The sequence below is a fragment of the Ahaetulla prasina genome, chromosome 5 (assembly GCF_028640845.1).
Source record: "Ahaetulla prasina isolate Xishuangbanna chromosome 5, ASM2864084v1, whole genome shotgun sequence".
NCBI classification, from domain to species: Eukaryota; Metazoa; Chordata; class Lepidosauria; order Squamata; family Colubridae; genus Ahaetulla; species Ahaetulla prasina.
In genome coordinates this window covers 82,316,059-82,328,957 of record NC_080543.1, presented here as the reverse complement: position 1 = coordinate 82,328,957, position 12,899 = coordinate 82,316,059, and the positions used below count along the sequence as shown (strand labels likewise).

Sequence of the window (12,899 nt, the reverse complement as noted above, 5' to 3'; positions counted from 1 at the left end):
ATTTTCCATTGGCAATCTAGTGGATTTAGTATATTTAACATCCACTGTGGTAGATTACATGACTTCATCATTTTTTAAAAGGTTTACATTGTTTCCTCATTCAAAAACCATTTATTAGAGGGATAAATGAGAATTAGTCATTAATCTGAATATATCAGGCAGGCTACTTCTATAATTATAACATGCAGCTTTTATTTTTAATGTGAAATTTATTTTTTATTTTAACAAGCTATGATCAGATTCAATCAAGTTTCTTTGGTCTAATAAATTTATCTATTGTTTTATTAAGGGTGGAACATATCGTGATCAACACCCAGAGGATGGAGCCTCCACAAAAGAAAATAGACTTCTGTATAATGATTCTGTACCTAGAAGAGTTGGTAGTTTTTACAGAGGTAATTTAACTTATACAGTTTAATACTACTTTAAAACAGAGTTGTAATAAAGGCAAGAACAGTTTAGGTAGCCAATGTTCAGACAGTCATATTCCTAACAAGTTGGAAGAATCTTCAATCCCTAGAACACTGAGTAAAATAAAGATGATTGGCTCCTTTTTTAGAAGGTGGTTCATTTTCCTTTACCAAAACTTACTTTGCCAGCTAGACTGATATAAAGGAGGATTCAATTTAGGCATTCTTATAAGCAGATTTTAAATATATTATTCAGATGTTTGTAAAATTATGTTTAGTATGGCTTATGCATAAGTATGCTTTTGACTACAGATTTTGTTTGGTTTATATCATTTATCTTTTGGGAAAATTGAGAAAAAGGAAATATTAGCAGAATGTACCACTTAACAAATTAAACAGACTTTCAAGAACAAATTACAGCAAAATGTTAACTCAAACTTCCTAGGTAATCTAGTTTTCATCAAAAATAATTCTCAATATGCAGGCCCACAGCAATTGATAAATTTGGCTGTATACTAAAAGATTGAGGTTCAGCAAAATAGCAGTCTTTTTCAGCAAATTAGTAGAAATTTTGGCTTAACATGTGGAAGGACAAGACCATTAGGCTAATTGTGTCTTAATCATAATGGCTCGAAGGATTGCCTGAACTTTATAAATATTAAAAAGTCTACTATGTTAGAAGGACTGGCCAGCCTATGACTGAGAATAGTTAAGGCTCAATTTAATTATGTGATTTAGGTCACTATCTAAAATTTCTTAATTCCACTAACTGCATTCTTATACTTAAGGGTATGAAATTCTGAATATAAAACTGTAATGATTAAAGTGATAAATGATATAATCTACAACAGGTGTCAAACTCTATTTCTCTGAGGGCTGCATCAGGATTGCGTTTGACCTCGGCCCAGGGTGGGCAAGGCCAACTCGACATCACTTGTGTTGGGGGCACCTATGGTGGCCCAAGCACTCTGCAAGCAAAAACGGGCTCCCAAGATCCATTTTCTGCTGCAACGGCTTCCTACAATCCTCTGCCAGTGAAAACAGAGATTGAGAGGGCTGCGTGCAGCCCTCGCAAGCTCCATTTTTGTTGGCTGACGCACCACGGGCTGATCCTTTGCTGTTTCCAGGATGGCCCCACGGGCCAGATCTAAGCACCCCATGGGCCAGTTCCGGCCCACAGGCCTTGAGTTTGACTCCCCTGATCTACAACATAAAGACTGCAGGACACTGGTATATATTATTTTTTGCTAAACCTTCACTTTCAGCCACATATGCATCTATTATTGAATTATGGCATGATATTGTAGAAGGACTGAATTGTTAAAATGATTTGTTTTCTAGTTTTGCATATTGACAAATGTTTAATGTAATTTTGATGCCATCTAAGAATTTCCTGTGGATAATATATTCCAAATTCTTTATATAAATAATGATTGGGCCTTATTGATCTTGGTCTAAAAACTGTGGTCACTAGAAAATAAATACAAAGAATGCAGTGGTTAGAATGCAGTATTGCAGGCAGACTGCCCATAGCCAGCAATTCAGTCCTGACAGGCTCAAAGTTGACTCAGCCTTCCATCATTCTGAAGTTGGTAAACTTAGAACCCAGATTGTTGGATGCAATATTTACAGCATTTAGAGAGTGCTGTAAAGCACTATGAAGAGCTGAAAGCACTATGAAACGGTATATAAGTCTAAGTGCTATTTCTATAAATATAATCAGCATCTGGTTTTATTTTTTTTCTGCAGAAAAATCTGGTACATTTGCACTGACCTTCTTACCTTCTCATTTGTGATTCTTTTGTATTTGGATAAATTCAGGTTTTTTAGGCATTTTTAAAAAATAATGGTTACAGTCATTTCCTTTCTCTGGAAATAATTTCACAGGGCAAAGCAATGATTATTAATTTTCTAGAAAACTTCCTTGGGTTTTAAAGGGAGGCAGTGTTAAATCACAAGAGTTCAAATCTAAGATGAATAAGATTAAAATAAACAATTCTTCACTCTACTTAAAGTCTATTCAGCAACCAGATCATCTTCATTGATATCTATGCATACAATACATTATATATGGATTGAAACCAAAAGTTATCAAAACATGAATTGCTATAATCACCTTCCAACTTCAGCCACTGATAACTTAATGTATTTAGAGCTCCTCTACTATTTATTTATTTTTATTTTACTTTATTTATTTCATTAAGCATGTATTTTATGACAGATACGAGTGTAAACATAATTATAAATACATGTAAAGGATAAGAATAAAAGAAAACATTAGGACAGGGATAATAGGCACGCTGGTGCGCTTATACATGCCCCTTACAGACCTCTTAGGATTGGGGTGAGGTCTACAGTAGACAGGCTAAAGTTAAAGTTTTGGGGATTTGGGGAAGAAACCACAAAGTCAGGTAGTGCATTCCAGGCGTTGACAACTCTGTTACTGAAATCGTATTTTCTGCAATCTAGTTTGGATTGGTTTACCATGAGTTTGTATCTATTGTGTGCTCTTGTATTGTTTTGGTTGAAGCTGAAGTATTAATTGGCTGGTAGGACATTGTAGCAGATGATTTTATGTACTATGCTTAGGTCAGACCGAAGACGGCAAAGTTCTAAGTTGTCTAAGCCCAAGTTGAGTCAGGTGGCATAAGGTATTTTGTTGCGAGCAGAGGAGTGGAGGACTCTTCTTGTGAAATATCTCTGGACTCGTTCAATTGTATTAATGTCTGATATGCAGTGTGGGTTCCAGACAGATGAGCTGTATTCAAGAATTGGTCTGGCAAAAGTTTTGTATTGCCCTAGTTTGCAGTTCAATATTATCAGAGAAGAAACTCTTAATGCTTTTTTTAGCAATGCTGTTACAATGAACTCTGGTACTTAGATCATTTGAGATGAGTACTCCAAGGTCTTTGACAGAGTGGGGATCATCTGTTAGGTCGTATCATTCAGCTTGTATTTTGTGTTCTGATTTTTTTTGCCAATGTCTAAGAATATTCGTTGGTCGAGATTTGGAATTGCCAATTGTTTGACCATTCTGACATATTGTCAAGGTCTTTTTGTAGAGTAGCAGCATTGTCAATGGTGTTGAATAGTTTTACATCATCCGCAAAGAGAACACAGTTCGTATAATATTATCACAAAGATTATTTATATAAAGTATAAAGAGTGTGGATCCTAAAACGCTGCCTTGGGGGACACCGCTGTTAACAGGTGCAGGGTTAGATAAGGCGTTCCCTATTTTGACTACTTGCTGCCTATTTGATAGGAACACACTATCCACTTATGCAGAAATCCGGAAATGCCATAAGATTGTACTTTTAGAAGTAGCTTGTCGTGTACCACTGAATTGAAGGCTTTACAGAAGTCTATATAAATTGCATCTATTGATTTACCCTGGTCAAATTTTGAAGTCCATATATTTTTGCAGTGTAATAGTTGCAGATTGCAGGACAATTTTTTTCTAAAGCCAAATTGCTTGTTAGAGAATAGGTTGTTAGTCTAAGTAGAGGGTAATGGATTGGTTTATGATTGATTCCATGACTTTGCAGGTGACACAACGTAATGAGATTGGTCTGTAATTATCAACTAGGTTGGGGTCACCCTTTTTGAAGATAGGGATGACCATGGCTAGTGACCATAAGTTAGATAAGGAGCTGGTTCTGAAAGATATTTCATAGATTACGCTAAGTGGTTCTACTATGGTGGTTGAGAGCTTCTTTACGAAGTAGGCACATAATCCATCAGGGCCAATCGACAGAGATGGTTTTAGCTTGCGTAGTGCCTTTTCAACGGCACCTTCTGTGAAACTGACGTCATAGATCATTGTGAGTAGTTGTGGTACAATTGGGAAATGAGGGGCATGAGCCATTGCTGTTTACAAAGGCTGAACTGAAGAATGTGTTGAAGAGGTTGGCCTTAATGGTTTCATAATTACAGTCTTTCCCGTTTGGTCCTTTTAGTGGTGGGATGGATCTTGAGTCTTTAAGTTTGCTGTTTACGAAATTGTAGAAGGCCTGGATGGATTTAATGTGTATTAGGTTTTCCTCTTGTTTGCTGTGATAGCTGATGCATTCTGCCTTTATCTTTTGGCATACAGTTTTGTAGTGACTTTTAAAGTTACCTACATAGCCAATTTTGTTTTTGCGCCACACTACACTACACATACTACACTACAGAAATCAAATTTCTTTTAAACCTTTGTTCTTTTCTCAACACTGGTAGAATATTATGATTCATAATCCATCATTGAAATAAACAGAAACAAATTTCAGCATCACATGTTGAGTAAACTATATAATCTTCTGCGAAGCATGAATAGGTGCCATCTTATTGTGTTTTTAAAAATAGATAATTGAGAATGTATACAGTGTAACCTTACATTTCTTCTTGTAGTCCCATCTCCACGCCCAGAAGGAACATTTCTAGACAATAGTGCCTCAAACAGAATACCTGCATTGCCTGCAGAAAGCAGTAATGTAACAAGCCATTCAAAGAGACAAACTGCTTTTGATTCCTGGTAAGTAAGTTTCTTTATAAAAGATAAACCACAGTTAGTTTATATAGAAGTAGAAAAGTTAATATAGAAACAAATTAACATTTCCTAATTTCTTAAATGATTACTTCATTTAAGATGATTAATTCATCCAGTAGTCACACTGAAAATTTGAACTGGAATCAGAAATTACCAACAAGGTTTAATAGATTCTCGTAATTTTATTAAGTTTCCTATTTCATGCAGATCAGTTGTATCTTTAAACATGTCTACCTTTCAAACTTAATTGAAATTAATTGATGGCCAGTTCAGAACACATGTAAACACTGAATCTATACATCAACAAATCCAAATGTATCAGCCCTCCACCTTGCATTTTTTAATGATTCCACTGGATTGACTTGAGGTGTACACTCTACATCAGTGGTTCCCAACCAGTGTGCCGCGGCACTAAGGGGTGCCGTGAGATCTTTTGAGGGTGCCGGGAACTTTTGAGCTACGGAGATTTTAAATATCTATTTCCTTATAAGGGTGCCGGGAACTTTTGAAAGGCTTTCCAAGGGTGCCTCAAACAAGAAAAGGTTGTGCCTCAAACAAGAAAAGGTTGGGAACCACTGCTCTACATATTCATTGGGACCATGATGAGATCAACATTTATTCTCTTTTTCCTTCTTAAATCTTCCATAAATCATTTTTTCTTGTTGAATGGTTTTTGTTGTTATCTTTTTATTATTGCTGTTAGACTTCCAGAATTTGTGTATCACAAGATGGGCAGTTGTGTGTATATATGTATGTGTATGTGTGTGTACACACACACACACACACACACACACACACACACACACACACACACACACAAACACACACACACACATACCAAATATATATTTGCTGATAAAGAAATAAAGGGAAACTAGTATAGATCTATTTCAAGCTTTTTAGCTTTCATCAGCTAGCCATACCCTTACTCTGATTTGAATATATATATTTGGCCACCTAATGAGAAGGAAGGACTCACTGGAGAAGAGCCTAATGTTGGGAAAGATTGAGGGCAAAAGAAGAAGGGGACGACAGAGTTTGAGGTGGCTTGTTGTGACCCAGGCCCAAGTAGGTAGTAGGAAACTCAGTCAGTGAAAAAACAAACAAACTTTATTCAAACAGCTGAGAATTACTTCATTCCCAGCGTAGTTCAACTAAATTAAAGCAAATTCCTCCCAACACAAATTCCTCAGTCCTATCACAAACCTTGGTCCAATTAGGCAAACGTTCAGAAGTCACTGATACAAAAATAAATGCACAAAGTACTAACATTGTTTTCCGGCAAAGCCCAAAAGCCGTTGCTGGTCTGTTTTAAGCCTTATGGGAGGGGCCAGTCATCTCTTGGCCCTACTCCCGAGTTGTCCTCTTTGCTTGAATTGCTCTTGCCTTCTGGCAGCTCTTCTCATGCGTGCATTAGGAACAGGCTTCTCCTGTTTCTCTGCCTCACTACTATCAGTCTCTGGAGTCCGCACCTCACTCCCAGATGGCCCTGGCCCCACCTCAGCCTCATCGCTGTCCAACTCTGTTGCAGCTCCGCAGGCTGCTGGCAGACCACAACACTATCCCTCACCACAGGGCCCTTTCCCCAAGGCTGACAATTCGGATGCTGCTGGGATGGGAATTGGTCATGGAAGGCTTTCACCAAGGCAGGTGCATGCACGGAGGTCACATCCTCCCAGGTGAAGTCCTCTGGCCCATATCCCTTCCATTCAATGAGATACTGGAACTGTCCTTTGAGCCACCGGGAGTCCTGAATGCTGGCGATCTCGTACTCAGATGGTTCATCTCCATCATGTGGTTCTGGTTGGGGACAGTCAGGTTGGCAGAGTGGACAGGCTGGCCATTCTGGGACAAGGCGGGATCTATAGAAGACTGGGTGGAGGAGGCGTGGCCAGCGTCGCAGGTGAGACAGTCGCAAACCCTGATGTCTCTGGGGTTTGCGCCAATATCCCCCCCGCCCAGGGGGTCCGTCCAAACTTTGGATCGGACCATAGTGTCTCGAAGGGGCAGCAAAGAGTGGGGGAGCTGCCGGAGCGAACGGGGAAATGGCAAACTCCCCATTGCTCCGGATCTTTTCCCCGACCCAGAGGGTGGAATGCAGCGCCATAGTCCATCATGGCAGCTGCACCAAAGCCGCAGTGGCCACAAGAGCGGGCAGGAGGAAGAAGCAGCAAGAAACAAATTGTTGAAGTCGGGTAAATGATGATCTCACAAAGAAAAAATAAGAATTTAAAATAGGCACAATCCTTGGGGAGAACTTGTAGATTGGCAGCTAATTGAATAACAAGTGAAAGTGAAAGTCAATTTGGAGAATACACATTCGGGAAGTGAAAGAGAGAAGATAGGGCTTGGGATGGAAGCAGAGCCCCATTTAAATAAAGAAAAGGAAAATAAATCTTTTTCAACTAAACAATGGTTTGGAGATTCCTGGAAGCCTTAACAGATTATATTGGAAATTAAAGAATTAGGAGAAAAAAGTAAAAGAAGCTATTGAACTGTTTTTTATGCGAATATCTCAAATCCCTCTGTTTTAAATTTATGGAATATTAAAGATATTAATAGGACATAAGAACCTGGAAGATAAATAAATACAATAAAGGGGAAATCCTGGAAAATTGACCTCCAAGTACCAAAGCATTTGAGAACAAAGGAACTTTGTCACCAGAATGGCTACTTATTACTTGTGAGCTGTAACTGTTTCAAAAGGAGACATCTAGAGGCAGAGGAAGATAGCTAGAGGAATGGTGTTGCTGGGACTACACAACAGCTTTAGAAGAGAGTTTCAGATGGCGTGTCTTTGAACTATAGAAATTAAATTCCCTATTTACACAAGAACCCAGGCAAAGAAAGTATGCAAGAATGGAATAGCAGACTATTCCCCATGGAGAAAGTTCTGTGGGTGTGGGCACACGCCATTCTTTTGGAAGAAACTTATGGCTGCCTTTATAATTAGAGGAAGAGGAAAATAGCAAGAGTCGAATAGCTTTCTTGTGACTATTCCCATGAGGATAGATGTCGCTGGGACCACACAACCGTTTTAGAAGAGACTTCTAGATGGTATGTCTTTGGATTATTGATTTAAGCGGAGAATTCCTTACTTAAGAAGAACTCAGAGGCAAAGAAAGAAAGCAAGAATGGAATAGTGGACTATTCCCACGGAGAAGGCGCTGCTGATGTAGACACACAACATTTTTTTTGAAAGGAACTAATGGCTGCTTTTAGAGTTATGTTAAGAAATTTATTTTAGAAAATGTTAATATCTACATTAAAATTTGAGTGACAATTATGATAAAAATAATTGAGATTTTGTGAAATGGAGGGAAAAATACTAGAATAAATTGGGATAAGAGGGAAATGAGTGTTATTATACTGAGGAAAAAATTCTCTTTTTTTGCTTTTATAAATAAGTATGGTAATGAAAGGAGTTGATAAAACTTCTAAGGAAACAGTTAATATTTGGGGGGAATAACTGGGGGAAATAATTAGTGACTATCCTTGTAAATGTTAAATTTTATGTCTGATATCAAAATGGATTAGATGGAAAACTTTAGATATATGTTATTGATTTAGAGGTAGAGGAAGACGAAGGGAAGAATGAAATTGTCTATGTGATCTCTTGGCAGTTTTAAGAAAGAGATTTTAGATAGGATGACCTCTGATTAGTAATGTAGATATAAAGCTGAGAGTGGTAAATATATGTTATTGATTTAGAGGCAGAGGAAGATTATGAGGGAAGAAAGAAATTGTCTATGTGATCTCTGGGCAGTTTTAAGAAAATGATTTTAGATGGTCTGACCTCTAATGTAGACATAAAGTTGATTGATGAAACTTCAAAAAATGTAAATAGAAGATTTAGATATTAAAAATAGATTAGATGAGAAACTTTAAATATATGTTATTGATTTAGAGGCAGAGGAAGAGGATAAGGGAAGAAAGAAATTGTCTATGTGATCTCTGGGGAGTTTTAAGAAAATGATTTTAGATGGTCTGATCTCTGATTAGTAATGTAAATATAAAGTTGATTGGTGAAACTTCAAAAAACGTAAATTGAAGATTTATTAAGAAATTTAGGAGGAATTAACCACGGGGGACTTGACTTCACTCAAATACTCTTCTAAATGCGTTGAATTTGACCTTTTTTTCTATCAGATTTTGTGCAAATGAATAATTGAATTTAGGAAGAAGAAGGAAGATTTATTGTATTAGATTATAATATGTGAAATTTAATATGTTTAAAAATGTACCTGACCAATAATTTGTTCAAAAGGATTTTTTTATTATTATGTTTATAAAAAATAAAAAAAATTGGCAAAAAAAAAAAGAAGACTGGGTGGACACATATTGAGCGTGGCAAGGTCAGGCGATAGGCAACCAGCTTAATAACCGCCTCAACAGGAAACGGACCAAGGTACCAGTGGTCTAGCTTTCTGACTGGCCAGTCGAATGGAAGGTGCCTGGTGGACAACCAGACCCAATCCCCCACAGCCAATGGGGGCGTCACCCGCCAAGATCAGTCCGCAACTTTTTTATAGTCCTCCTTGGCTTTCTCTAGATACCATTGCACCAACTGATGGACGGCCTGCAACTCGGACAGAAAGTCATTAGCCACCGGTACCCGGGAGTCGAGTTGTGTTAGGGGAAAGAACCGAGGATGATATCCTGGTCAGTGGGGAAGTCCTCCATTCTCAGACTGATAAAAAGCTGGCATTGTCCCGTAAAAGCAGGAAACATGGCTTGAGTACCATCAAACTTGTCTGGCATGGCAATATGACATCTACAGGGAGGGGGAGAAGCTGGAGCTGAGCCATCTGTGCAGATAACAAAGCTACTTGCTGCTGAAGGTGCGCATTCATGGCACAGAGCTCCTCCATTGTTATAGAGGTTTGTTGAGAATTATCCTCGTGGGCCAGAAAACAAACTGTTGTAACCCAGGCCCAAATAAGTAGTAGGAAACTCAGTCAGTGAAAAAACAAACTTTATTCGAACAGCTGAAAATTACTTCATTCCCAGCATAGTTCAACTAAATTAAAGCAAATTCCTCCCAACACAAATTCCTCAGTCCTATCACAAACCTTGGTCCAATTAGGCAAACATTCAAAAGTCATCGATACAAAAATAAATGCAAGAATACGAAGTACCAACGTTGTTTTCCGGCAAAGCCCAAACGCCGTTGCTGGTCTGTTTTAAGCCTTATGGGAGGGGCCAGTCATCTCTTGGCCCTACTCCCGAGTTGTCCTCTTTGCTTGAACTGCTCTTGCCTTCTGGCAGCTCTTCTCATGTGTGCATTAGGAACAGGCTCCTCCTGTTCCTCTGCCTCACTACTATCAGTCTCTGGAGTCCGCACCTCACTCCCAGATGGCCCTGGCCCCACCTCAGCCTCATCACTGTCCGACTCAGTTGCCAGCTCTGCAGGCTGCTGGCGGACTACAACACTATCCCTCACCACAGGGCCCTTTCCCCAGGGCCACAACATGGCTGGATGGAGTCACTGAAACAGTAGGTGTGAGCTTAAATGGACTCCAGAGGATGGTAGAGGACAAGAAAGCCTGGAGGAATGTTGTCCATGGAGTTGCAATGGGTCAGACATGACTTCGCAACTAACAATAACAACATCTCTCTCTCTCTCTCTCTCTCTCTATCTATCTATCTCTCTCTATCTCATATTTTGCTTTGCTTGCACAAGCTCGCACAAGCATGAAGCCGTAAGTACCAGCCAGAAGATGATGAGTGAGATCTCATTGAAACGTCACCAAGATGCTCTCAACCTTACACGGTAAAAGACCCGAATACGTCAAGACCTACATATTTATTTATTTATTTATTTTTATTTATTTATTTATCAAACTTCTATACCGCCCTTCTCCCGAAGGACTCAGGGCGGTGTACAGCCTCCATTTAAAACAATTAATATACATATTAAAATAACAATTAAAAAACTTATTCAATAAAAGGCCAAATTAAAACCGTCGATTGACCATAAAAATACCCAATAAAATTACCATTAAAAGTTTAAAATTTAAATTTAAAATTTAAAAATCAGGCCAGTCCCGCTTGTATAAATAAATAAGTTTCAGTTCCCGGCGGAAGGTCCGAAGGTCAGGCAATTGGCGTAAACCGGGGGGAAGTTCGTTCCAGAGAGTAGGTGCTCCCACAGAGAAGGACCTTCCCCTGGGGGCCGCCAGCCGACACTGCTTGGCGGACGGCACCCTGAGAAGACCCTCTCTGTGAGAGCGTACGGGTCGGTGGGAGGCATGTGGAACAGCAGGCGGTCCCGTAAGTACCGGGCCCTAAGCCATGGGCGCTTTGAAGGTGGTAACCAAAACCTTGAAGCGCACCCGAAGACCACAGGTAGCCAGTGCAGACTGCGCAGGAGTGGTGTTACCGGGAGCAACGCGGTGCTCCTCAATCACCAGCAGCTGCATTCTGGACTAACTGCAGTCTCCGGGTACACTTCAGGGGTAGCCCCATGTAGAGAGCATTGCAATAATCCAGTCGAGAAGTGACAAGAGCGTGAGTGACCGTGCATAAGGCATCCCGGTCAAGAAAGGGGCGCAACTGGCGGACCAGGCAGACCTGGTAAAAAGCTCTCCTGGAGATGGCCGTCAAGTGATCTTCAAACGACAGCCGTTCATCCAGGAGAATGCCCAAGTTGCGCACCCCTTCCGTTGGGGCCAGTGACTCGCCCCCAACAGTCAGCCGCGGTTGCAGCTGACTGTACCGGGATGCCGGCATCCGCAGCCACTCCGTCTTGGATGGATTGAGTCTGAGTCTGTTTCTCCCCATCCAGACCCGTACGGCCTCCAAACAATGGGACAGCACTTCGACAGCTTCGCTGGGGTGGCCTGGGGTGGAAAAGTACAGCTGGGTATCATCAGCGTACAGATGATAACTCACCCCAAAGCCACTGATGACCTCGCCCAACGGCTTCATGTAGATGTTGAACAGGAGAGGCGAGAGAATCGACCCCTGCGGCACCCCACAAGTGAGGCGCCTTGCGGCCGATCTCTGCCCCCCTGTCAACACCATCTGCGACCGGTCGGAGAGGTAGGAGGAGAACCACCGATAAACGGTGCCTCCCACTCCCAACCCCTCCAACCGGCGCAGCAGGATACATATAATATACATACACACACACACACACACACACATATGTTTTCGTAGATTTTCACAGGTATAGGTATGTAGGTCTTGGCATATTCGGGTCTTTTCCCATGTAAGGTTGAGAGTATCTTGGTGACGTTTCGAAGAGATCTCACTTGTCATCTTCAGGCTGGTGCTTTCGGCTTCGTGCTCACACAAGCACAAACCCGAAAGCACCAGCCTGAAGATGATGAGTGAGACCTCGTCGAAACATCGCCAAGATACTCTCAACCTTACACGGTAAAAGACCCGAATACGTCAAGACCTACATACTTATTTATTTTTTTATTTTTTATTTATTTATTTATCAAACTTCTATACCGCCCTTCTCCCGAAGGACTCAGGGCGGTGTACAGCCTCCATTTAAAACCATTAATATACATATTAAAATAACAATTAAAAAACTTATTCAATAAAAGGCCAAATTAAAACCACGATTGACCATAAAAATACCCAATAAAATTACCATTAAAAGTTTAAAATTTAAATTTAAATTTAAAAATCAGGCCAGTCCCGCTTGTATAAATAAATAAGTTTTCAGTTCCCGCGGAAGGTCCAAGGTCAGGCAATTGGCGAAACCGGGGAAGTTCGTTCCAGAGAGTAGGTGCTCCCACAGAGAAGGACCTTCCTGGGGCCGCCAGCCGACACTGCTTGGCGGACGGCACTGAGAAGACCTCTGTGAGAGCGCACGGGTCGGTGGGAGGCATGTGGAAACAGCAGGCGGTCCCGTAAGTACCCGGGCCCTAAGCCATGGAGCGCTTTGAAGGTGGTAACCAAAACCTTGAAGCGCACCCGGAAGACCACAGGTAGCCAGTGCA

General features: G+C 40.5%; 1 protein-coding gene across 16 annotated transcripts in view; it reads left to right on the top strand.

The window, feature by feature from the left end:
* CDKL5 (cyclin dependent kinase like 5) overlaps window positions 1-12,899 on the top strand; it is a 94,245-nt gene that overhangs the window by 27,011 nt on the left and 54,335 nt on the right. For 12 of the 16 annotated variants that reach the window (XR_009155510.1, XR_009155509.1, XM_058186565.1 and 9 more), the window contains 3 exons: window positions 290-395; window positions 4,803-4,926; window positions 10,625-10,714. Coding sequence is in view for 14 of the 16 variants with exons in the window: in XM_058186565.1 (XP_058042548.1) it covers window positions 290-395; window positions 4,803-4,926; window positions 10,625-10,714 (320 nt within the window). In the remaining 2 variants the exon portion in view is untranslated. Of the gene's footprint in view, window positions 1-289; window positions 396-4,802; window positions 4,927-5,432; window positions 5,677-10,624; window positions 10,715-12,899 lie in introns of those variants that run through there. The other 4 variants (XM_058186563.1, XM_058186560.1, XM_058186571.1 and 1 more) reach the window with 2 other exon arrangements.